The sequence below is a fragment of the Oncorhynchus masou genome, chromosome 12 (assembly GCF_036934945.1).
Source record: "Oncorhynchus masou masou isolate Uvic2021 chromosome 12, UVic_Omas_1.1, whole genome shotgun sequence".
NCBI lineage: Eukaryota > Metazoa > Chordata > Actinopteri > Salmoniformes > Salmonidae > Oncorhynchus > Oncorhynchus masou.
This window is the reverse complement of record NC_088223.1, coordinates 78,547,560-78,573,385: the sequence shown is the minus strand read 5'-3', so window position 1 is coordinate 78,573,385 and position 25,826 is coordinate 78,547,560. Positions and strand designations below refer to the sequence as shown.

The 25,826-nt window shown below is 43.2% G+C and overlaps 1 protein-coding gene across 3 annotated transcripts; it reads left to right on the top strand.

Annotated features, from left to right (window-relative positions):
- Positions 1–1,480: 1,480 nt before the first annotated feature.
- On the top strand, positions 1,481–11,800 carry LOC135550881 (uncharacterized). Of its 3 annotated transcripts, none has more exons than XM_064982079.1 (5): positions 1,481–1,901; positions 3,157–3,474; positions 3,597–3,905; positions 4,217–4,312; positions 5,062–6,132. In XM_064982079.1, the coding sequence occupies exons 1-5, from the start codon at positions 1,841–1,843 to the stop codon at positions 5,085–5,087; spliced, it is 810 nt and encodes a 269-aa protein (XP_064838151.1). In that variant the 5' UTR covers positions 1,481–1,840; the 3' UTR covers positions 5,088–6,132. The 3 variants fall into 3 exon arrangements, with proteins under 3 accessions (XP_064838151.1, XP_064838148.1, XP_064838149.1); XM_064982076.1 differs by lacking the exon at positions 5,062–6,132 and adding an exon at positions 8,664–11,800 and having other exon boundaries at positions 1,488–1,901; XM_064982077.1 differs by lacking the exon at positions 5,062–6,132 and adding an exon at positions 8,664–11,800 and having other exon boundaries at positions 1,496–1,901; positions 3,621–3,905.
- The last annotated feature ends 14,026 nt before the right edge of the window (positions 11,801–25,826 follow it).

Below are 25,826 nucleotides of genomic sequence, written 5' to 3'. Positions count from 1 at the left end.
ACCTTTTTTTAACCTTTATTTAACCAGGCAAGTCAGTTACGAACAAATTTTTATTTTCAATGACAGCCTAGGAACAGTGGGTTAACTGTCTGTTCAGGGGCAGAACAACAGATTTGTACCTTGTCAGCTCAGGGATTTGAACTTGCAACCTTCCGGTTACAAGTCCAGCCCTCTAACCACTAGGCTACCCTTGTATAGGTTCCTGCCGGAACCTATACAAAACAATAAACGAATAACGACTGAAGCTATAACGAGAACTGTGCTGACACAAGCAACTAACATAGACAATCACCCACAAACAAACAGTGAAACCCAGGCTACCTAAGTACGATTCTCCATCAGAGACAACTAATGACACCTGCCTCTGATTGAGAACCATACTAGGCCGAAACATAGAAATCCCAAAATCATAGAAAAACAAACAGACTGCCCACCCCAACTCACGCCCTGACCATACTAAATAACGACAAAACAAAGGAAATAAAGGTCAGAACGTGACACTCTGTTTAGAGTCTTTAGATATCCTTTTATATCATGATGCCACAACTTAAATGGTACATTTCCACTCCCTGTAAGCGCTCTATTGTTACCCTGGTGAAGTATAATTGTAACGGTTTTCTTCCGTCGAAGGAGAAGCGGACCAAAATGCAGCGTGGTGGTTATTCATGTTCTTTAATAAAATCGACATGAAATAACAAAACAATAAATGTGTGAAAACCTATACAGCCTATCTGGTGACAATAAACACAGAGACAAGAACAATCACCCATGAAATACTCAGAGAATATGGCTGCCTAAATATGGTTCCCAATCAGAGACAACGATAAACACCTGCCTCTGATTGAGAACCACTCTAGACAGCCATAGACTATGCTAGATCCCCTCACTAAACCACACACCCAATACCTAACAAAACCCCAAGACAAAACACACCACAATAAACCCATGTCACACCCTGGCCTGACCAAATAAATAAAGACAAACACAATATATTTCGACCAGGGCGTGACAATAATCCTACACTCCAAATGTGCAATAAAGATTTGCTGATGCATGACGCTACAGTATGGTTTCCACTTCCTGTGAGCAGTGTTTGTTTTTTGCTAACCTAGATCCGGTAACGAGCATGAGCTAACAGATATCTAAAACCTTTTGACAACTTCAGACACTGCTTTCTAAGTTTTGAGTTTGTGCAATAAACTACTTGAGGGAACTGCTACTTGTAGGAAAAGTCTGTCCACTAACTAACCACAGGTTGTTGTTTCACAGTGTTCCGTTATTTCCTTCATATACTTTGAGTTCCAACCAGTCTTAAGGTAGAGGTTTCTTTGATCTCCCTGTGAAACTGAGAATGTGCAGACTGCTGACGAGCAGGTGGTATGGCCTCAACCAATCAAGAGCAAAATAATTAGGTCTCTGAGTGGTTCTTACTCTAGCACACTTTCTGTACCAACTGAGAACTTTAAAGTAACTTTACATGTCTCTTAGGATTTTAGCCAAATGAAATACTAATTCTGAGAGTTGTGTGAGCATCATATTTTAGCTTTATTAGTTGTGGATCATGTCATTTAGAGTGATCGATGGATAAAAAGATAGTTACACTGTTGGGGGAAAATGGTCTCTTGTAGAAAGGAAAGAGTTGTGGTTTTGGCACTTGTGAGCTGCTTAGTTCTGCAGTGGGCGTTTTCCTCCATTGGACAGGAAGACATGACAGGGAATGTATGTGTGTGTGAGTGTACATGCGTACTTGCATTCATGATCAGCTAGTGTGTCTGAAAGACATACAGACATACCGGTACACAGAGTCTTTGGCTAGAGGGTGTAGGTCTGCCTGTTCACAATGCTGTTGCCACAAGCTTTCTCTCTCCTAACCACCCTCACCCTCTCTACCCCCTTTACTGGTGAGTATTTATGTCTTATTGTTGCATTTTGGTTGGATTTATCTATTAGTTGTACAGTTGTACAATGATTCATTGTAAAAAAAATTGTAAGCTACAGTAGTATTTCAGGGTGATTCGTCCATTCAGTGGTTTAGTTGTCTGAATTAACATACTGTAACAGTTGAAAACCAGTTATTGATTGACCAGTCAATGTAGATATGAATATTATATTGTAACAGCTATTTGGGTTTGCTTTGTTTCAGTAGCGGTCGGTGCTGTTTTTGATGAGGATGGCCTTATTTCTATTAGAGCATATTGGATGACTGTCATTCTTATTCCATTCACCCAGTTCAATGTAATATCGATAGGTTTAGGCTACTACATGATACAAAAATGTTCCCTATACCCATCATGAGGTTGCTTCCATCTAGCCTATGAATTCAAGTTTACAACGTAGGTACACAGGTTGTGAGAAAAATGTCAGTAATCAAGGTAACCGACAATTCAATACCGCTTTGCATACTCTTGCCTGCATCTAGCTTATCTACGGTGTAATCAATAGTACAAACAGTTGTAAACGAGAGTTTGTATTGGACAAATTGAGGTACTGTATGTTTATCAACATTCCGTTTGCTTCCGTTTAAGAAATGTTTTTCAACAGAATTGGCGGAATGAATACACCCCTGTTCACCTGCACACTCAGTTCACTTTCAATACAGTGACATACAAACAGCATGATCACTTTTCTCATTGTACAATTTCTTCTTGCATGTACACACTCTCCTCTTCTCATCTTTTCCCTTCGCTTGTGGACTTCAGTGCACAACAAAACCGCTCTCAGTGAGCAGGCGAAAAAACCTTTCCAAGCCAAACCTTCATACCATAAGATCTCAACTCTACACACAGCCTACTTCATTGTCACCATATTAGCTAATGTCATAGTCAACATAGCTTAAAGAACTAATGCATTGGTAAACCCCTTCCTCCGAGGAGTCTCCACTGCTTTGGTTGCATTCATCTGGAACATCAACTTTTAACCACTTCATATAGCTATTTTCAGTACTGGACGTATGTAAATAGTATGGCCTAATATAGCATGATCTTAATATGGGATGAACTTTGTTGTTATTACCATTATTTGTATTTTTGTTCATTTCCTTTACTCTCACGTAGTATCATGAGTGTACAGTATCCTGAATATGAATGAGCACATAACCTGTGTCCTATTTTATTGTGTTAACTTTGGATTGAAAAAAAATCCTGTTTGGTTCCGCAGGTGTTGAGGAGACCGTTAGAGCAGCCAAAGGCAGTCCTTCCCACCTTCCTTGTCCCTCACCCTTTGGATTTGATGGGAAAGTTGTTTTTAAATGGAAGAAAATTGGAAGTCCTGGCATTATTTGCGAATACAATGTGAATAGAGAAATCAGTTCAGTCGTATCCTGTAAATCTCAATTCAAGGTAACCGGACATCCTCCTAAGCTGTATGTTACAGAGCCAAAGAGCACCGACTCTGGTCTATATACCTGCTTAATGTCAAGAGTCATACCACCACCAACCATTGAGAAATCCTCCACTGTTGATCTTCAAGTTACAGGTAATTTATCTTGTTGAATATATCATTTTATAAACACGTGTTTACTGGTTTTTGTGTCTCTAAATCAAAGCATACAGTAGGATATTAGAATGGCATTTACAGTCTTTACACTGTCGTTCTAGTTCCAGTGCTTTTCTCTTCTGCAGTGCTTCCAGGTCTAGTCCTAGAGAGGCAGAACAGCAGGGATCCTGGCTGCATCCAGCTTCTCTGTACTTTGGAGGGCCTTGACCCCCAGGACGTCAACTTCACTTGGACCCGACAAGGTCAGGGTTCACCGGAGACACTGTTGACCAATCACAGCGCCTCTAAACAGAGCAGCTTACTGACCCTGTGCCAATCAGTGTGGAGAGAGGGTGACACGATCACCTGCAATGTCAGACTCCTAGCCAATAACACCGACCTGAGCATCAGACTTCCCTACAGTGAACAAGGTGGGTGACATTCAGACATAATAAATGTACTGTTAAGTAGTGCAGTCTACTTTTAATAGTAATTAACTTCTGCTTTTGTTATTTTTCTCCCTCTAATTCATTGGTTGACTGTTAAGTGTAACCTGACAAGATTCTTGACACACAAGGTCATAGAAAAACTGTGATAAACAGACACTGAATAGTGGGGTTAGCTAAATCAGGTTGTTATTTTGCCCCAAGCTTCACAATCACATATGGCAGGCTGGACACTTTGATTGATGACACTATCTATAACAATAAATCTCTGACCCTTGATGGTCTTGTTGTTTCAGAGACGTACCATGAGAACAACCTTTTGACTATCATCTGTGTCAGCACATCCATCGGGGTTGTGGCCATCGCAGCTGTCACCATAAGTATTTACAAATGTAAGTCTTGTAGTCTAGTGATTTTTTTGGGTCAGTGCTTTCTTAAGCTTACATAATTTAGACATATTTTTCTATTTACACAAAAGGCCATGTAAGTTCCATGGTCAATTACTTTATTCACAGGCTTGATCATTTGAGGTAACTCTCAAGTCACTGGTCTTGTAACCAGTTCACTTTAAATTGTGGTGTGTTGTTTGGATTCACTGGAATCCTGAACAAAGAAAGCAGAAGTGGACCATTACTTACAGACAAAATCTTGGCCACAGCGTCACCTTACATTTCAAAGTGATATTTACTCTCATTGGAGAAAAATTCAGCCCCCTCATACTCAAAGAGGAAATGACTACCTTCCCACCACCCCTGCTGTTGACGCCTTTGCCTGCTATCTTGTGTTGACATCCTGGCTTGTAGGCTACCAATTTATGGACTAAACCACGAATCACATCAGCTTCCATTTTAGGACTCAGTGTGTTGGAGCACGCCCGCTCTGCAGCGTTCTCATCGCCAACACCTCTCTCCAGAATTGTTCGTCGAGTTCCTCCTTCGACTCCCTGACTGGCTCTGGTTCACCCCTTGGCTCTGATATTATAATTTGATGCTATAGTTGTCTTTCTTTTACCACCACACAATGATAAGTCATTGTGAATTTTGCACAGCTTAGTTTACAACTGTTACAGCATTTCGAAAACAAATCTTGAAGGTTTAAGACTGTACAGTCTAAACTGTCTTGTGTGTTTGTGATTTAACAGGGCGTCACGATCATCTAAAGAATTAACGGACCAAGGCGCAGCGTGCGTAGAGTTCCACATGTTCATTAAATGAAACTCACCAAAACAATACAGAACGAACGAAGCGTGAAGTAAATGCAGTGCTCAACAGCAACTACACAAAAACAAGATCCCACAAAAACCCAGTGTGAAAAAAGGCAGCCTAAATATGATCCTCAATCAGAGACAACGATAAACAGCTGCCTCTTGATTGGGAATCATACCAGGCCAACATAACCAACCCTAGTCATACCCCAACCTAACCAACATAGAGAATAAAAGGCTCTCTATGGTCAGGGCATGACAGTACTCCCCACCCCAAAGTGCGGACTCCGGCCGCAAAACCTGACTCAATAGGGGAGGGTCCAGGTGGGCATCTCACGTCGGGGGCGGCTCCGGTGCAGGCACAGGACATACCGTACTGGGGAGGCGCACTGGAGGCCTGATGCGTGGGGCCGGTACAGGTGGCACCGGACTAGTGACACGCACTTCAGGGCGAGTGCGGGGAGCAGGCACAGGACGTACTGGACTGGGGACACGCACTTCAGGGAGAGTGCGAGGAGGAGACACAGGACGTACCAGACTGGGGAGGCGCACTGGAGGCCAGATGCGTGAAACTGGTGCATATGACACCGGACTGGTGTCACGCTCCTCAGCACGCCCGCTCTGCAGCGTTCTCATTGCCAACACCTCTCTCCAGAATTTTTTCCCTGACTGGCTCTGGTTCACCCCTTGGCTCCGCCGACCACCCCGTGTGCATTTTTTTGGCTGTCTTTTGGGCTTTCTACCTGTCCTGCCTTCTCTTCTTGCATCTCCCTCCAAGGAAGGCGATTTCCTCCCAAGTCCAGGATCCCTTCCCATCCAAAATCTCCTCCCAAGTCCATGATATCTCCACCTGGGCACACTGCTTGGTCCTGTTGTGTGGTGGGATCTTCTGTCACGATCATCGAAAGCAGTAACGGACCAAGACGCAGCGTGCGTAGAGTTCCACATGTTTAATAAATGAAACTCACCAAAAAAATACAGAACAAACGAAGCGTGAAGTAAATACAGTGCTCAACAACAACTACACAAAAACAAGGTCCCACAAAAACCCAGTGGGAAAAGGCTGCCTAAATATGATCCCCAATCAGCTGGGAACCATACCAGGCCAACAGAGACAGATAATAACCTAGATAACCCACCCTAGTCACACCCCGACCTAACCAACATAGAGAATAAACAGCTCTCTATGGTCAGGGCGTGACACAGGGATTCTATGCAGGGCATGCAACTACAGGTGAGTCATTTTCAGCATTTGGACTCTGTGAGGTCTGTGCATAGACCTACAGTTTCTTCAGAAAGTAGTCATATAAGTAGTCATATTCCTTGACTTTTTCCACATTTTGTTGTGTCACTGATCTACACACAATACCTCATAATGTAAAAGTGAATTTATGTTTCCAGACATTTTAAAAATTTATAAAAAATGAAAAGCTGAAAGGTCTTGAGTCAATAAGTGTTCAACTTGTTTGTTATGGAGTAAAAATGTGCTTAACAAGTCACATAATTAGTTGCATGGACTCACTCTGCATGCAATAATAGTGTTTAACATGATACACACATACAATTATCTGTAAGGTCCCTCAGTCGAGCAGTGAATTTCAAGCACAGATTCAACCACAAAGACCAGGGAGGTTTTCCAATGGTTCGCAAAGGGCACCTATTGGTAGATGTGTAAAACAAAAAAAAGACATTGACTATCCTTTTGAGCATGGTGCAGTTTTTATTACACATTGGATGGTGAATCAATACACATAGTCATTACAAATATACAGTGACCCTTCCTTTGTCAGAGAGGAAAGAAACCACTCAAGGATTTCACCATGATTTTAAAACAGTTACAGAAATTAAAGGCTGTTAGAGGACAAAACTAAGAATGCATCAACAACATTGTAGTTACTCCACAATATTAAAATAAATGAGTAAAAAGAAGGAAGCCTATATAGAATACAAATATTCAAAAAAGTAATACTGCCCAAAACAATTGCTAAGAAATAAACTTTTGGTCCTGAATACAAAGTGTTATGTTTGTGGCAAATCCAACACAACACATCACTGAATACTACTTCATATTTTCAAGCATGGTGTTGGCTGCATCATGTATTTGTATGCCTGTCATCGGCAAGGACTATGACGTTTTTTACAATAAAATGAAAGGGAATAGAGCTAAGCACAGGCAAAATCCTAGAGGGAAACTTGGTTCAGTCTGCTTTTCAGACACTGGGAGACAAATTCACCTTTTCAGCAGGACAATAACCTAAAACACAAGACCAAATCTACACTGGAGTTGCTTACCAAGAAGAAAGTGAATGTTGAGTGAGTGGCTGAGTTATAGTATTGACTTAAATCTACATGAACATCAGGGGAGGTTGCTGTGGGGAGGACGGCTCATAATAATAGCTGGAAGAGAGCGAATGGAATGGGACCAAACCATGTTTTTGATGTGTTTGATACCATTCCACTCATTCCGCTCCAGCCATTACCACAAGCCCGTCCTCCCCAAATAAGGTGCCACCAACCTGTGTTGAACATCTGTGTCAAGACCTAAAAATGGTTGTCTAGCAATGATCAACAACCAATTTGAACATAATAATGGGCAAATATTGTACAATCCAGGTGTGCAAAGCTCTTAGAGACTTACCCAGATTGACTCAGCTGTAATCGCTGCCAAAGGTGATTCTAACATGTATTGACTCAGGGGGATGTTAACTTATCTAGTCAAGATATGCAGTGAAAGCGTTTTTATTTTATATTAAAAAAAATGTATATTTTTTCCTTCAGACCACTTCCAGGCAGTCTTAGCAAAATTGTTGCTTGAGAAATTGTTCTTTGCTAGGAAGCTATTTTTTGTTTATTTTAATTTAAAACAATCACAGTAAGGTTCTTAATTTTTACCTAGAAATGATTTGATATTGGACCTTTAACCTTTAACATGACACCATTTTATTTTTCATTCACCACATATCAAAATGATGAATCACTTCTAGACTTTAGACTAGCGCATTGAAGTTGCTTTGTGTCACACCGGCACTATTTTTGGCAAAATGTTTTGATTTAAGAGGGCTTTAATTAATTAATAATTAATTAGCCTTTCATGTCCCCGGAACACCAGTTGCCCAATCCTACTGTAGAAAAAAGATGGGTGGCCCTGAGCTCAGCACAGCTCAGCTCAAATCTCAATATGACCTTATAGTTCCCACAAACCTGTTATACAACACAACAGAGGTGTGAAAAATTAAGCTAAATTGAGATTTACCAATGTTTTTCAAGAGTAGTACGGTATCAATCAGCCCACATGCAAAATGCTATTTTAGTATGTGCTTTATTTAATATGTGCATGATCGTCTAAAAAAATATTGGATACAAATACATTTCTGGTGTTACAGCTCTGTTACAGCTCTGTTTAAAAACTGTAATTTAATTTGATTAATCTGTGCTATTTTGCACCACCAAAATGTTGCCTGGAATGCAGTAGTAGGCAACTATTCAGCTTAAGAGTCAACACAAAATGTGATTAGTTGATTGGCCTTCTCCCCATGCAGGTCGGCAGAGGACCAATGATGGTGATTCCGTCTCATATAACAACAAGGTGTATGAGAACTTCAGTTTCAGCACACAAACCCAACAGAGACAGACGACCACTGCGTCCATCCAGGAACAATGCATTTATGAGAACTAGACAATCTTAATCTCACTCTGACATCCTTGTTCCTCTTTTCATCCGAGTTCATTGATGTGACATTATGACATTGCCAGCAGTAAGATTTTAGCTTGATTTCCAAAAAGACAAGGCCTGTAGCTTTCAAATGATATGTCAATTTCTATTTTCTGATTATTATTTTTTTGGAGTTTAACAGGTTAAAATATATCTGACAATCACGCAGAAACTCTTTCCAAACATTTACTCTAGGCATACATTGGGTGGTTGCCATTGATATCATTAAATTGTATATAACGTTTTCCTCTTGCTGTCCTTTTTAACGTGATATAAAACCTTACTGTGCATGTGTGAATCACTCTGGATAAGAGTGTTTGGGCCAATGACTACTGGTAAATTAATGTAATGTCCTCAACACCTGCTTGGGACTTATTTTGTATGAGATTTGCATGTTCTGAATATCAATCCTGTGGAAATTCATTGCTAAATTAACATGTATGTAAATGGTTTAATGTACTGGTTATCTGCGTTGCACCTGCAGACTCATGAATTTTCTTGACTTGTTCTGTTATTACAAGTACACATTGGTTGTTCCAGAAAAGGTTGAACAACTCTGAGTTCCTGTTTTAGTGCCAACATCGGTGTCAATGCTACGGTCTGCTTTCACGTGACTGGAAACAATTATGGTGCAGTCTATCACGTTCACCACTCAGCAATGTTGCTGTCTACTTCTGGAGGCCCCTCAGCCATTTTCGCCATCATTGATTGCAGTATTCTTTTTGATGTGGAGTTTTTTTCACAGTTCACAGTTTTATGACTTTATGACTTTTCACAGTCTTCAGAGTGAACAATTCATAATTTCTCAAGGTCTCTTTTTTTCTCACCAAAGCCACAGAGTATATACAGTGCCCGTCAAAAGTTTGGACACAGCTACTCATTCAAGGGGTTTTCTTTATTTTTACTATTTTCTACATTGTAGAATAATACTGAAGACATGAAAACTATGAAATAACACATATGGAATCATGTAGTAACCAAAAGATGTGAAACAATTCAAAATATATTTATATTTTAGATTATTCAAAGTAGCCATCCTTTGCCTTGATGGCCGCTTTGCACACTCTAGGCATTCTCTCAACCAGCTTCACCTGGAATGCTTTTTCCAACAGTCTTGAAGGAGTTCCCAGTTAGCTTGGGTGCTTGACTGCCGTTGAACGCTGGATCAACCCTACTCCTTGGCCAAAGCATCCAGTGTTCGCTTTGAGAGCGGAACGCTCAAAATTTACAAACAGACAATCTGACAACACTATGGATTTACGAACGCCCACAGTGCACTCTGGCACTCCAGATTGAATTCACGAACACACCCAAAATCGTAAAATGTCTAGCTAGTCATTTGCTATGCTAACAAGCTAGCAATAGCATCAACTTCCGGTAGACAGGCGAAGCACTAGTACGCTCAACTTAAACGATACGGTTCGTTTACAGTATACGTCAGCTCCTGACTGACGGGCGGCTCTGGCAGCTCCTGACTGATGGGCGGCTCTGGCAGCTCCTGACTAACGGGGGACTCTGGCAGCTCAGGACAGACGGGCGGCTCTGGCAGCTCAGGACAGATGGGCGGCTCTGGCAGCTCAGGACAGATGGGCGGCTCTGGCAATGCAGGACAGGAGGGAGACTCTGGAAGCGCTGGACAGGAGGGAGACTCTGGAAGCGCTGGACAGGAGGGAGACTCTGGAAGCGCTGGACAGGAGGGAGACTCTGGAAGCACTGGACAGGAGGAAGACTCTGGAAGCGGGGCTGCCACCGGAGGCCTGGTGCGTGGAGGAGGCACCGGATGAACCGGACCGTGGAGGCGCACTGAAGTTCTTGAGCACCGAGCCTGCACAACCTGTCCTGGCTGGATACTCCCCATAGCCCGGCAAGTGCGGCGGGGTGGAACAGACCGCACTGGGCTGTGCTGGCGAACTGGGGACACCATGCATAGGGCTGGTGCCATATAACCCGGGCCGAGGAGACGCACTGGAGACCAGATGCGCTGATCCGGCTTCATAGCTCCTGGCTCGATGCCCACTCAAGCCCGGCCAATGCTTTCAGTTCACAGGACTACACAATTGTGTCAGAATGGTTGCAACAAAACTGCAATAGAACGGCAATATTCAACATACTTTAATGTCTAGCATTCAAAGTAAAATGTATTTGTTATTTTGGAAACTTCACAAAAACATCTGTCTTTCCATGCATGTTGTTTGATACAAGTCACACTTTACGTGCTGTACCTCTTGTAATCATAGGATGTGTAGCTTGAAAAAAAAACACTGAAATTAAGTGTTGAAGTAACTCTTTTCTTTGTGTCATTGCTCTTTTTGGACCAGAAGTCGGTGTCCTACTCTTCTGTTCTGCATTTGGCAATTCTTCAGAGTCTCCACTCAGGTCATTTGAAATGCATTGACCAAACCTCTTCATACATGATACATTTAGAGACTGCACTTACTTTGAAAACTGTGGACACTTAAGGTACAGTTTTGTTCCAATGGGGAGGGGTGGGGGTGGACTATCGTAGGTCAAATTACAATTTATGATTGCATAAGAAAGAATCAATGCCTTTGCAACTGAAATATGAAAATTACGGAACCAAAATGAAAAGTGATTGCTGAGAGACTTGCTGTTTGGTTTTACACTTGTGGTAAATATATGTCACACCCTGACCATAGTTTATTTGTATGTTTCTATGTTTTGGTTGGTCAGGGTGTGATCTGAGTGGGCATTCTATGTTGGATGTCTTGTTTGTCTATTTCTATGTCTGGCCTGATATGGTTCTCAATCAGAGGCAGGTGTTAGTCATTGTCTCTGATTGGGAACCATATTTAGGTAGCCTGGGTTTCACGGTGTGTTTGTGGGTGATTGTTCCTGTCTCTGTGTTTTTCACCAGATAGGGCTGTTTTCGGTTTTCGTACGTTTGTTATTATGTTTAATCGTGTATAGTTTCCTTATTAAATAAAATGAATCACAACTACGCTGCATTTTGGTCCTCTCCTCCTTCCCACAATGAAAGCCGTGACAATATAGTAGACAGATGCTACATTTATTAACGCAATACATTTGTCCCAGCCAGTTTGGAGCTGGGAAGTGAAGTGGCTTAAAATATTTTTACAATTGTCATATGTATCACCACCTGAACCTGAGTTAATCACCTGTTCTCGGACTGATCAATATTGGTCTCTTTTTTTCTTCAGGTTTACTTTCAAATCCAACTGCAGTCATATTACACAAAGGAAATTCAGTTACGATTAACTATAAAAGGAACAGAGGTGCTGTGCTTTTCTCAGTTTAACAGACGAGTGGCTGGTGTCGAAGACGTGTAAAGAAAGCATACAATTTAATTGGAATAATGAGACTGAAGAGCTACTTTTTAAAAAACTTGGATGCATTTGCTGTTTGTTTTGGTTGCGTTTCACGTTATGCTGCGCCCAATATGAATGGTAAATAATGTATGGTGTTATTTTGGAGCCCCTTTTGTAAATAAGAATACATTTCTAGACACTTCTACATTAATTTGAATACTACCATGATTATGGTTAGTGCTGAATAATGATGAGTGATAAAGTTCGCCACAAATATCAAGTGATATAATTTCTTAACGGTTTACCCAATATGGATGAAGATACACTCAAATTGAAGCTGACTGTATGCACTTTGTATCATTGCAAATCCGAAGTGCTGGAGTACGGAGTCAAAATATCAGCGCTGTGAGTCAGGAAGCAGATGCAACATTTAATAAAACAATAATACCAACTGGTAGAGAACATGAGGGAGTGACATATAAAGGGGAGGAAATTATGAAGGTAAGGAAGTCCTGGTGTGAATCATGATTAACAGGTGCGCGTAATGATGAATCCCAGGACCAGTGGTTAGTATTCTGGCGATGTTGTATGCCGGAGGGGGAGGAGCAGGAGAAGATGTGACAGTACCCACCCTCTGACGCGCGGCTCCAGCCACAGGACGACGCTGACCAGATGAATGACCCCGAGGAGCGGGTCGGACCGGGCGGTGAAGGTGGAGATCACGGATGATGTGGAGGGTCCAGATTGTCCTCCACTGGAACCCAACACCTCTCCTCTGGGCCAAACCACTCCCAGTCCACCAGATACTAGAGCTGGCCCCCCAATACATAGGAAGTCCAGTAGGGATCTGACAGCGTAGGCCTGGGGAACAGTATCAGCTAGAGGACCAGGAACCACCGGCCTGAGAAGGGAGACGCGATAGTGACTGGGTAGTTGTAACCTGTATGTCACCTCACTGACTCTCTGGAGAACCTTGAACAGCCTCACAAACCGGGGGCTCAGTTTCTTCCAGGGCAGGCGGCGTGTGAGGTTCCTGGTAGAGAGCCAGATGCAGTCCTCAGGATGGAACACAGGGGTCTCACTGCGGTGACGGTCTGCCTGTTCCTGATGCCAGAACCACTCATCTACTGCAAAGGAGCTGTGGTCAGGCCCGGGCTCCACGGGGCCACGGGGCCGGCTGGAAACCCAAAACACACTGGAAGGAGGTCAACCCAATGGGGGAGTGACATAGGGAGCTCAGAGCGTACTCTTCACAGGGAAGGAATCGTCCCTCCTTTTTGGTCATGAAGAAGAAACCAGCCGACGCAGGGGACGTGGATGTGCGGATGAAACCCTGTTGGAGCGCCTCTTGAATGTAATCCTCCATGGTTTGGGTCTCAGCCACAGACAGAGGGTAGATGATTTTCTAATTTTCATCCCCAACCATGAGATAGGGTTATGGCATGTGGAGCCAAAGGAGGCCAATTTTATGACCTGGTGCACTTGTGATGAAGAATGATGCTCTCCTGGTGATTGGACTCCATGGTGAGGGTGAGTGGTTGAGTGGTGTGTGTGATAGACCCAGATCCTAAAGTCCTTGAACTGGAAAAGGAGAGGAGAGCAGATAGATGGTAATGTAGAGGGAGTAGGCAAGGGTCTGATCCAGAGTCTAGCAGGAAGAGATGAATATGGAATACTCACTCCTGGTCCAGGGGATGGAACATCACATGACTGTCCCTCTGCTCTAGTGAATCCCAGATTCAGAAGTACCTGACACCGCTGGAGTTTGTGCCTTCCTTGCCCGCAATACAGACATAGCCCCAGCTGTATCCATCTGTGTTATTCTGCCGCGGAAAAACATGTGACCTCTACCTCCATGGGTTCAGGCGTTGATCCAGAGTAATCGCCGAAGGAGGGAGAGAAGCGATGAGAATGCCGACTCTCCTGGAGAAGGTTATCCAGGCGGATGGTTATCGCAATGAGTGCGTCCAGGGTGAGGCTGTCGTCCCGACAGGGCAGTTACGTCTGGACCTCCTCGAGCAGACCTCATCTGAATAGCGTGTGAAGCACGGGCTCATTCCATCCACTGGAGCTGCTACTGTCTTGAAGGTGAGTGCATACTCAGCAGCCGTCTGATTCCCCTGCTGTAGCAGAAGCAGACGCTCACATCCCACTCTGATCGAAAACGCATTTAAACAGAGCCATGAACCCCTCATAAGAACCTAGCTCCTCCTCTCCTTTCTCCCAGATGGCCGTAGCCCATTCCAATGCACGCCGGGTCAGCAGAGAAATAACCGTGGCAACCTTATGTTGCCTTTATGCTGCCTTTAATGCCAAAAACCTCAGTAAGTCTTTTGGAATTTAGTAGTAGGCAACTACTGAGGAGTACACCACATCAGTCATTGGCTTCATCAATAAGTGCAACGATGAAGTTGTCCACACAGTGACCGTATGTACATACCCCAACCAGAAGCCATGTACTACAGGAGGCATCCACACTGAGCTGAAGGATAGAGCTGCCGCGTTCAAGGAGCGGGACTCTAACCCGGAAGCTGATAAGAAATCCAGCAATGCGCTCCGACGAACCATTAAACAGGCAAAGCGTCAATACAGGCCTAAGATTGTGTCATACTACACCGTCTCTGACGCTCGTCGGATGTGGCAGGGCTTGCAAACCATTACAGACTACAAAGGGTAGCACAGCCGAGAGCTGCCCAGTGACACAATCCTTACCAGACGAGCTAAACTACTTCTATGCTCGCTTCGAGGCAAAAATATTGAAACATGCATGAGAGCACCAGCTGTTCCGGAAGACTGTGTGATGACGCTCTCTGCAGCCAATGTGAGTAAGACCTTTAGACAGGTCAATATTCACAAGGCCGCAGGGCCAGACGGATTACCAGGACATTTACTGCGAGCATGCAAAGCAAGTGTCTTCACTGACATTTTCAACCTCTCCCTGTCCGAGTCTGTAATACCAACATGTTTTAAGCAGACCACCATAGTGCCTGTGCCCGAGAACACTAAGGTAACCTGCCAAAATGACTACCGACCTGTAGCCCTCACGTCTGTAGCCATGAAGTGCTTTGAAAGGCTGGTTAGAGTGAACACCATCATCCCAGAAACACAAGACCCACTGAAATTTGCATTCCGCCCCAACAGATCCACAGATGATGGAACCTCTATTGCACTCCACACTTCCCTTTCCCAACACCGCCCTCTGCAACTGGATCTTGGACTTCCTGACGGGCCGCCCCCAGGTGGTAAGGATAGGTAACAACACATCGCCACACTGATCCTCAATACAGGGGCCCCTCAGGGGTGCGTGCTTAGTCCCCTCCTGTACTCCCTGTTCACTCATGACTGCACGGCCAGGCACGACTCCAACACCATCATTAAATTTGCCTATGACACAACAGTGGTAGGCCTGATCACCGACAACAACAAGACAGCCTATAGGGAGGAGGTCAGAGACCTGGCCGGGTGGTGCCAAGACAACAACCTCTCCCTCAATGTGATCAAGACAAAGGAGATGATTGTGGACTACAGGAAAAAGAGGACCGAGCACGCTCCCATTCTCATTGACGGGGCTGCAGTGGAGCAGGTTGGGAGTTTCAAGTTCCTTGGTGTCCACATCACCAACAAACTAACATGGTCCAAGCACACCAAGAGAGTTATGGAGTGGGCACGACAAAACCTATTCCCCCTCAAGAGACTGAAAAGATTTGTCATGGGTCCTCAGATCCTAAAAATGTTCTACAGCTGCACCATTGAGAGCATCCTGATTGGTTTCATCACTGCCTGGTATGGCAACTGCACGGACTCCAACCGCAAGGCACTATAGAGGGTAGTGCGAAAGGCCCAGTATATCACTGGGGCCAAGCTTCATGCCATCCAGGACCTCTATACCAGGAGGTGTCAGAGGAGGGCCCTAAAAAAAAAAAAAACGACTCCAGCCACCCTTCTCTCTGTTACCGCACGGCAAGCGGTACCATAGCGCCAAGTCTAGGTCCAAGAGGCTTCTAAACAGCTTCTACCCCCAAGCCATAAGACTCCTGAACATCTAGTTAAATGGCTACCAAGACTATTTGCATTGGCCCACCCCCCCTTTACACCGTTGCTCCTCTCTGTTGTCTTCTATGCATTGTCACTTTAATAACTCTATCTACATGTACATACTACCTCAACTAATCGGTGCCCCCGCACATTGACTCTGTATCAGGACCTCCGTGTACAGTATATAGTCTCACTATTGTTATTTTATTGCTGCTCTTTAATTACTTGTTACTTTTAGCTCTTATTCTTATCCGTATTTTTTTAAATAGCATTGTTGGTTAGGAGCTCGTAAATAAGTAATCACATTTTATTTTATTTTATTCTAGGCAGAGTTCCTCTGTCCAGTGTCTGTGTTCTTTCGCCCATCTTAATCTTTTCTTTTTATTGTCCAGTCTGTGATATGGCTTTTTCTTTGCAACTCTGCCTAGAAGGCCGGGAGTCACATCTTCACTGTTGACGTTGAGACGGGTTTTGTGGGTACTATTTAATGAAGCTGCCAGTTGAGGACTTGTGAGGCGTTTGTTTCTCAAACTAGACACTCAAATGTACTTGTCCACTTGCTCAGTTGTGCTCTGGGGCCTCCCACACTGTTCTGTGAAGGAGGTAGTCCACAGCGTTGCACGAGATCTTCAATTTCTTGGCAATTTCTTGCATGGAATAGCTTTCATTTTATTAGCCTTCAAGAATAGACTGACGAGTTTCAGAAGAAAGTTATTTGTTTCTTGCCATTTTGAGCCTGTTATCGAACCCACAAATGCTGGAGCTCCAGATTCTCAACTAATCTAAAGGCCAGTTTCAATGCTTCTTTAATGAGCACAACAGTTTTCAGCTGTGCTAACATAATTGGAAAATAGTTTTCTAATGCTCAATTAGCCTTTTAAAATGATAAACTTGGATTAGATAACACAATGTGCCATTGGAACACAGGAGTGATGGTTGCTGATAATGGGCCTCTGTACGCCTATGTAGATATTCCATTACATATCAGCCGTTTCCGGCTACAATAGTCATTTACAACATTAACAATATCTACACTGTATTTCTGATCAATTTGATGATATTTTAATGGGCAAAAAATGTGCTTTGCTTTCAAGAACAAGGACATTTCTAAGTGACCCCAAACTTTTGAACGGTAGTGTACATACGAGGAAAGCTGAAGTCTCTACCTTTCTATTGATGTCTGATTCCTAGTTCATCCAACAGATAACAGTAGTACATCACATGACGTCTCTTGCCGCCTTGAAACCAGTTGCACCTGGTTTGGGTAGTGAGTCACTGTTCCAAAATGGCGGAAAAGATTTAAGCCTAAAATCTTAAAATGACCTTAGCAATCAGGGCTTTCAAGTTATGTAGTTAAACAATTAAAAATAAGACACAGACAGGTAAAGGAACTTCAAACCTTTTTTCCCGTTCACTTTTGCTATTGTAAACAATGAGCTAACTGAACAGTGCATGTGGATGATGCATACAAGGTCATGTGGAGAAGGAAATGCATTGCTTTACAGTGACCATCAGATTGTACGGTTTCCATGCATACTACATGTTGACACTTTTGGTGACTTGACCTAAATATGTCCATAGCGCATCCCTCTGAATGAGAGTGTTTTGGCCAATGATTACTGGTAAATTAATGTAATGTCCGCAACTGAGATTTGCATGATTTGAATTTTCTAACTTGGAGATAACTGAAGTCAAACCTAATATATCTGTCCTGTGGACATTCATTGCTAAATAAACATGTAGGAAACTAATTTAATGTACGGGTTATCTGCGTTGCACCTACAGATTCATGACTTTTCTTGACTTGTTCAGTTATTACGAGTACACATGGGTTGTTCCAGAAAAGGTTGAACAACTCTGAGTTCCTGTTTTAGTGCCAACATCGGTGTCAATGCTACGGTCTGCTTTCACGTGACTGGAAACAGCTATGGCGCAGCCTGTCATGGAAATTGAAAGATTTTGTTATAATGTTTGCATTGCATTATAATGGTTGTTTTATTTGACAGAATAGAGTATTCTGTTAACTATTGTGTGTGTGTGTTCTACAGAGGATGGGCCTCTATGAGATAACACTGACAGAGAAGATTTACGATGTCTTTGGGTGATAAAACCTAAAGAACATTCCAGAGAACATGAGTTAATGTTTCTGCTCTATACTGTACCAGGGTGAAATGGTTCCAGTTTGGAGTAGGAGGGCCAGACACTGGTCTATACAATGAAAACTGTTGACACAGCAGTTGCTGTCTGCTATGTATTATAGATATCTTTCATACAGATCTTAACCTTGTGACCATTCTATGTATCTGTTGTTCGTCATGTAGGTTGAGAGGGGTGTATCTTGGCTTTAAAAGAACTTTGTACTTTTGTTAATTTACTCTCAACGGTTCATTAGAAATGGTGAATCGTTGAAAGTCATTGCTATTGCAAAGCTCTTCTTATTAAAGATTTAGTAGTATAACTCGTATAACTCGACTTGTGTGGTAAGTTTGTCTCTCCTTGTTTGATAATACAGAAATTAACTACCACAAGCCTCTCACATTCACCACTCAGCAATGATGTGGCCACTTCTGCAGGACCCTCAGCAGTTTTTGCCATCATTGACTGCAGTATGATGTGGAGTTTTTTTTAACAATTTCATGACGTTAGCCACAGTCTTCAGAGAAAACATTTTGCTTTGCTCACCAAAGCTAGAGAGAATGTATAAAGAAGGTAAGATAAGAATCTGAGAGTGGGAGGGGAGCTGGTGAAGCATTTGGGTATTTTTCACATTTTGTTTTGCGTGACAACTTACACCAAAAAAAGTGTGGGGAAAAATCATAACTAACCTTTAAACCTGCCCCTTTTAACCTGACACTAAAAGGTCTACAGACCTTCTTGGTCTTGTCCTAATCTGAGGGTGGGTTGATGATAGTATCTGCATGCTTTTGTAAACTGTTTCAAATGTTTTTTAATACTATGTGAAAGGTATTTCTAAAGCTAATATGGATGTTTGTGTATTTTAGAATACAACTACAACTTAGATTGATGAATCCAGAATGAATGCTACATTCAGTATTGTTGATTGAAAAATAGTGAACATAGGAAATTCTGGATTCACCATGCTAACTACAACTAGAGTTAGAAGTCAAATCAAATCTAATTTTATTAGTCACATGCTCTGAATACAACATGACATTACAGTGAAATGCTTACTGACGAGCCCCTAACCAACAGTTCAGTTTCAAAAAATACAGATAAGAATAAGATAAAAGTAACATGTAATTAAAGGAGGAGCAGCAAAATATAACAATATATACAGGGGAGTTCCGGGGGCACCGGTTAGTTGAGGTAGTATGTACATGTAGGTATAGTTAATTAAAGTGACTAGGCATAGACGACAACAGAGAGTGGCAGCGGTGTGGAGAGGGGGGCAATGTGAATTGTCTGGGTAGCCATTTGACTAGATGTTCAGGAATCTTATGGCTTGGGGGTAGAAGCTGTTTAGAAGCCTCTTGGACCTAGATTTGGCTGTAAGGGGTGCGTAACTGGTGGCAGGGAAGTCAGACGCAGGAGTGAAGAACTAGGTAATAGCCGGAGCAGTTTAATTCCAAAACCAAGGGCATCAAGAAAATAACAACTTGAGTACAAAACCCGACGCGCGCCAGTCAACATGTGCACAAGCACTTACAAACAAACAATAACACACAAAGACATGGGGGGAACAGAAGGTTAAATACACAACACGTAATGAGGGAATGAAAACCAGGTGAGTGGGAAAACAAGACAAAACAAATGGAAAATGAAAAATGAAAAATGGATGGGAGATGGCTAGAAGACCGGTGACGTCGATCGCCAAACACCGCCCGAACAAGGAGAGGAACCGACTTCGGCAGAAGCTCCGGTACCGCTTGCCGTGTGGTAGCAGAGAGAACAGTCTGTGACTGGGTTGGCTGGAGTCTTTGATCATTTTTAGGGCCCTCCTCTGACACCGCCTGGTATAAAGGTCCTGGATGGCAGGATGCTTGGCCCCAGTGATGTACTGGGCCTTTCGCACTACCCTCTGTAGTGCCTTGCATTCAGTTGCAATAGCAGACAGTGCTGCAACCAGGATGCTCTCGATGATGCAGCTGTAGAACCTTTTGAGGATCTGAGGACCCATGACAAATCTTTTCAGTCTCCTGAGGGGGAATAGGTTTTGTCTCCTTCACAACTGTCATGGTGTGCATCGACCATGTTAGTTTGTTGGTGATGTGGTCACCAAGGAACTTGAATCTCCCAACCTGCTCCACTGCAGCCCCGTCGATGAAAGGGAGGCGTGCTCATTCATATTTTTCCTGTAGTCCACAATCATCTCCTTTGTCTTGATCACGTTGAGGGAGAGATTGTTGTCCTGGCACCACACGGCCAGGTTCTGACCTCCTCCCTATAGGCTGTCTTGTTGTTGTCGGTGATCAGGCCTACCACTGTAGTGTCATCGACAAATTTAATGATGGTGTTGGAGTCGTGCCTGGCCGTGCAGTCATAAGTGAACAGGGAGTACAGGAGGGGGCTGAGCACGCACCCCTGAGGGGCCCCTGTGTTGAGGATCAGCGTGGCGGATGTGTTGTTACCTACCCTTACCACTTGGGGGTGGTAAGGGTAGGTAACAACACAGGAAGTCCAGAATCCAGGTGCATAGGGAGGAGTTTAGTCCCGGTGTCCTTAGCTTATTGATGAGCTTTGAGGGCACTATGGTGTTGAACACTGAGCTGTAGTCAATGAATAGCATTCTCACATAGGTGTTCCTTTTGTCCAGGTGGGAAAGTGCAGTGTGGAGTGCAATAGACACTGCATCATCTGTGGATCTGTTGGGGCGGTATACAAATTGGAGTGGGTCTAGGGTTTCTGGGATGAGGGTGTTCATGTGAGCCATGACCAGCCTTTCAAAGCACTTCATGGCTACAGTTGTGAGTGCTACGGGTCGGTCGTCATTTCGGCAGGTTAACTTAGTGTTCTTGGGCACAGGCACTATGATGGTCTGCTTAAAACATGTTAGTATTATAGACCCGGACAGGGAGAGGTTAAAAATGTTAGTGGAGACACTTGCTAGTTGGTCAGCGCATGCTCGTAGTACACGTCCTGGTAATCCGTCTGGCCCTGCGGCCTTGTGTATGTTGACCTGTCTAATGGTCTTATTCACATCGGCTGTGGAGAGTGTGATCAGACAGTCTTCCGGTACAGCTGGTGCTCTCATGCATGTTTCAGTGTTAATTGCCACGAAGCGAGCATAGAAGTAGTTTAGTTCGTCTGGTAGGCTCATGTCACTGGGCAGCTCTCGGCTGTGCTTCCCTTTGTAGTCTGTAAATGGTTTGCAAGCCCTGCCACATTGGGCGGCAGGTAGCCTAGTGGTTAGAGCGTTGGACTAGTAATATCGAATCCACGAGCTTACAAGGTAAAAGTCTTTCTGCCCCTGAACAAGGCAGTTAACCCACTGTTCCTAGGCTGTCATTAAAATAATTTGTTCCTAACTGACTTGCCTGGTTAAAGGTCAAATAAACAAGTGTCAGAGCCATTGTAATATGACTCGATCTTCGTCCTGTGTTGACGCCTTGCCTGTTTGATGATTCATTTGATGGCATAGCGGGATTTCTTGTAAGCCTCCGGGTTAGAGTCCCGCTCCTTGAAAGTGGCAGCGCTAGCCTTTAGCTCAGTGCGGATGCTGGTTGGGATATGTATGTACAGTCACTGTGGGGACGACATCATCGATGCACTTATTGATGAGGCCAATGACAGATGTGGTGTACTCCCCAATGCCAGTGGAGGAATCCCGGAACATATTCCAGTCTGTGCTAGCAAAACAGTCCTGTAGCTTAGCATCTGCTTCATCTGACCACTTTTTTAATCAATCTAGTTACTGGTGCTTTACATTTTTGATTGTAAGCAGGAATCACGAGGATATAATTATTGTCAGATTTGCCAAATGGGAGAGCGATTGAATAAACCCCCACTTCCCTCAACTCTGTACCACCTATACTCCACACACAGAGATGCATACAAACCTCAATTCTGCTCGCAAACATGTAATCTTTGGACAATGCAGAGTTCTTTTCCCTCTGATGGCACATTTCACATGATGATAAAAATTTCCCTGCATAAAAGTCCCCGGCTACTAGGAGCGCCACCTCTGGGTGAGCGTTTTCTTTTTTGCTTATGGCGGAATACAGCTCATTTAATGCTATATTAGTACCAGCCTCTGACTGTGGTGGTATGTAAACATCTACAAAGAATATAGATGAAAACTCTCTCGGTAGGTAATGTGGTCTGCAGCTTATCATGAGAAACTCTACCTCAGGCGAGCAATAGCTCGAGACTTCCTTAGATATCGTGGACCAGCCATTGTTTAAAAAATACATAGAACGTCGCCCCTTGTCTTACCAGACGCCACTGTTCTATCCTGCTGGTATGTCGTATAGCCAGCCAGGTGTATGTTGATATTGTCGTCGTTCAGCCATGACTCCATGAAGCATAAGATGTTATAGTTTTTAATGTCCCATTGGTAGCTTAATCTTCCCAATAACTTGTCCATTTTATTGTCCAAAGATTGCATGTTTGCGAGCAGAATTGAGGGAAGTGGGGGTTTATTCGATTGCCTCCTACTCCTCAGAAGGCAGCCCGCCATCTGTGGTTAATCCCAATGGTGAAAAAAATCACATGAGATGAACTGGGCAGTTGGGTTTGTAAATGTACATGATATCACTGTTGTGTGGTAGAACGTAGCTAGCACCCACCTTTGCGCTAACCTGAGATTTTGAGCAAAGATCCACTAGATTCACACACATTGAACCTGCTCTGTAAGGAAATGAACACCACAGCAGAGACTCAATCTGCTTAAAAATAGGGGACACACATCCCACAGGAGCTCTGCGATTTTGTTAAATTTTTCTTAGCTCATCCCTCAGTCACACTGTGCTGCGTTTTGTGCTGTCTGAAAAATAAAATTGTTTTATTGCTCAGTACCATTGCATAGCATTGTGTGCTGTCTGTTGTGTCTGCAGTGCACTGCCACTAAACTGCTACTACTTGTCTTCTCCTTCCCCTCATCCATGCCTACCACTTGTTTCTCTGTTGCAGACATCACTCACAACCCTGTCACTCACTGCTCCCCCATGCATGCAACCATGTACACTAAACTGACACTTGCACCAGAATAATCCAAAACCTCCGTCAGCTCAGTCAAAACTCCTTGCTCCTTTCTGAGTGTTGTTGTACGGAGCTATCTAGTTAAGTCAAGTCTCTTGCCAACATCGAACAGAGGAGAATAACAGAAAATATATATGACCATGTAAATTACAAGTTTAGTATTTTGTAAAGAAAAGAGACTGTATTTACTATTTACCCTCCCTCGTACATGGTGGAAAATTCCCAATGTGATTTGATGTCGGCCATTTGGGAGCTAGCTCAAGAAAACTAGGCAACATTCTGCCTTCTCCCTACAGTTTTCAGTGGTTAGCTTAGCCCACGACTGGCTCATGTGAACTACATTCCCGACGCTGTGTTTTAACTTTTATAAATGTCATTAATCATCGCATGTGATATGACTTTCTAAACATATGGCCCTAGTTGGTGTTCGGAACATGCTAGATAGCTAATTAGCAAAAGTATTAGTCTCTGTCTTCTGTCTGTTTTCCATAAACAAGTGCGGTAACATGGAGATAAGGCCATGTGGGAACACTAACCCTTAAAAGGTGTGTATCAATTAAACCTTTTGTGTCTTTTTGTTTTTTTTATCGCCAATATGAAAAATATGGTCCTTATGCTTCCAAACCTGTCCTGCAAGCAATGCATGTTAATGTTCAGACCAAGCGTCAGGGCTCTTAATAACAAAACTGCCCCATACAGAAGGCGTTTTCGTCCAATAACTCTTATGTGTAATGGAACTGAGAGATGATCAAGGACTATGTGGGCACTAGCTAGCTGGCTGTAGCTATTTAGCAAGTGTAGAGCATTAAGAAGAAGATGTCACCAGACATCATAGAATGTTCTTGTAGCTAATCAGAAGAATACAACTGGACAATTTAGAATGTATGCGTTCTAAACGCATATGCAAAACTTCTTGACATGAGTCTCACGTTAGCTAACCAGCCGGTTAGCTTAGCTAAAGTTAGTTAACATGTTTGAAGTTACTGGACATGAATAGCAACAGGCATTGTACACTTTTGCATTGTACACTTTTGTTATATCTGGAGTACTTCTCCTGTCCAATTCGGTGTCCTGTGTGAATCTAAGTGTGCGTTCTCTAATTCTCTCCTTCTCTCTCTCGGAGGACCTGAGCCCTAGGACCATGCCCCAGGACTACCTGACATGATGACTCCTTGCTGTCCCCAGTCCACCTGGCCGTGCTGCTGCTCCAGTTTCAACTGTTCTGCCTTATTATTATTCGACCATGCTGGTCATTTATGAACATTTGAACATCTTGGCCATGTTCTGTTATAATCTCTACCCGGCACAGCCAGAAGAGGACTGGCCACCCCACATAGCCTGGTTCCTCTCTAGGTTTCTTCCTAGGTTTTGGCTTTTCTAGGGAGTTTTTCCTAGCCACCGTGCTTCTACACCTGCATTGCTTGCTGTTTGGGGTTTTAGGCTGGGTTTCTGTACAGCACTTTGAGATATCAGCTGATGTACGAAGGGCTATATAAATAAATTTGAAATTTGATTGTTTTATATGTTTTTTTCACCTTTATTTAACCAGGTAGGCTAGTTGAGAACACTTTCTCATTTACAACTGCGACCTGGCCAAGATCAAGCAAAGCAGTTCGACACATGCAACAACACAGAGTTACACATGGAATAAATAAACATACAGTCAATAGTATATATACAGAAAGTATATATACAGTATGTGCAAATGAGGTAAGATAAGGGAGGTAAGGCAATAAATAGGCCATGGTGGCGAAGTAATTACAATATAGCAATAAAACACTGGAATGGTAGATGGGCAGAAGATGAATATGCAAGTAGAGATGCTGGGGTGCAAAAGAGCAAGATAAATAGAGTATGGGGATGAGGTGGTTGGATGGGCTATTTACAGATAGATACATATGCAAACATAGATACTATATGTATGAGAAGACTACCTCAAGCTCTAAGCCCTCAGAGGTAGTAATCACACCGGTGGAGCGAGGGGCATTCGTCTTACCAAACCACATGAGTTTTTCAAAGATTTCAAATTAAAGGAAAGTAGACAATGAATGTAGGGTGTTCCAGCAAGAGCGAACATTGAAATATGTGTGCTTAGTGTGCAAAGACAGCATCGCTGTCTTGAAAGACTACAACTTGTGCTTCAAAATAGTTACTTTCTCAGCTGCAATGGCAGCAAGGACTTTTCACAAAACTGCATTCAGCAAACGACACAATTGCGAGAGCTAGCTATTTACAGTCCCACAAAATTGCTAAACAGAACAAGCCATTTGCTGAGGGTGAATTCGTTAAAGAATGTTTAATTGACTGCAGCAATACTTTGCCCCGACAAGAAAGATCTGTTTGAAAATGTTTCTCTGTCAAGAAGAACAGTGACACAACGTGTTGAGGACTTCGCAGAGAATGTGGAACAACAGTTGAAAGACAAGGTAAAGGATTTCACCTATTTCTCCTTGGCCTTGGATGAGAGCAATGATGCATGTGACACGGCGCAGTTGTTGATATTCTTACGA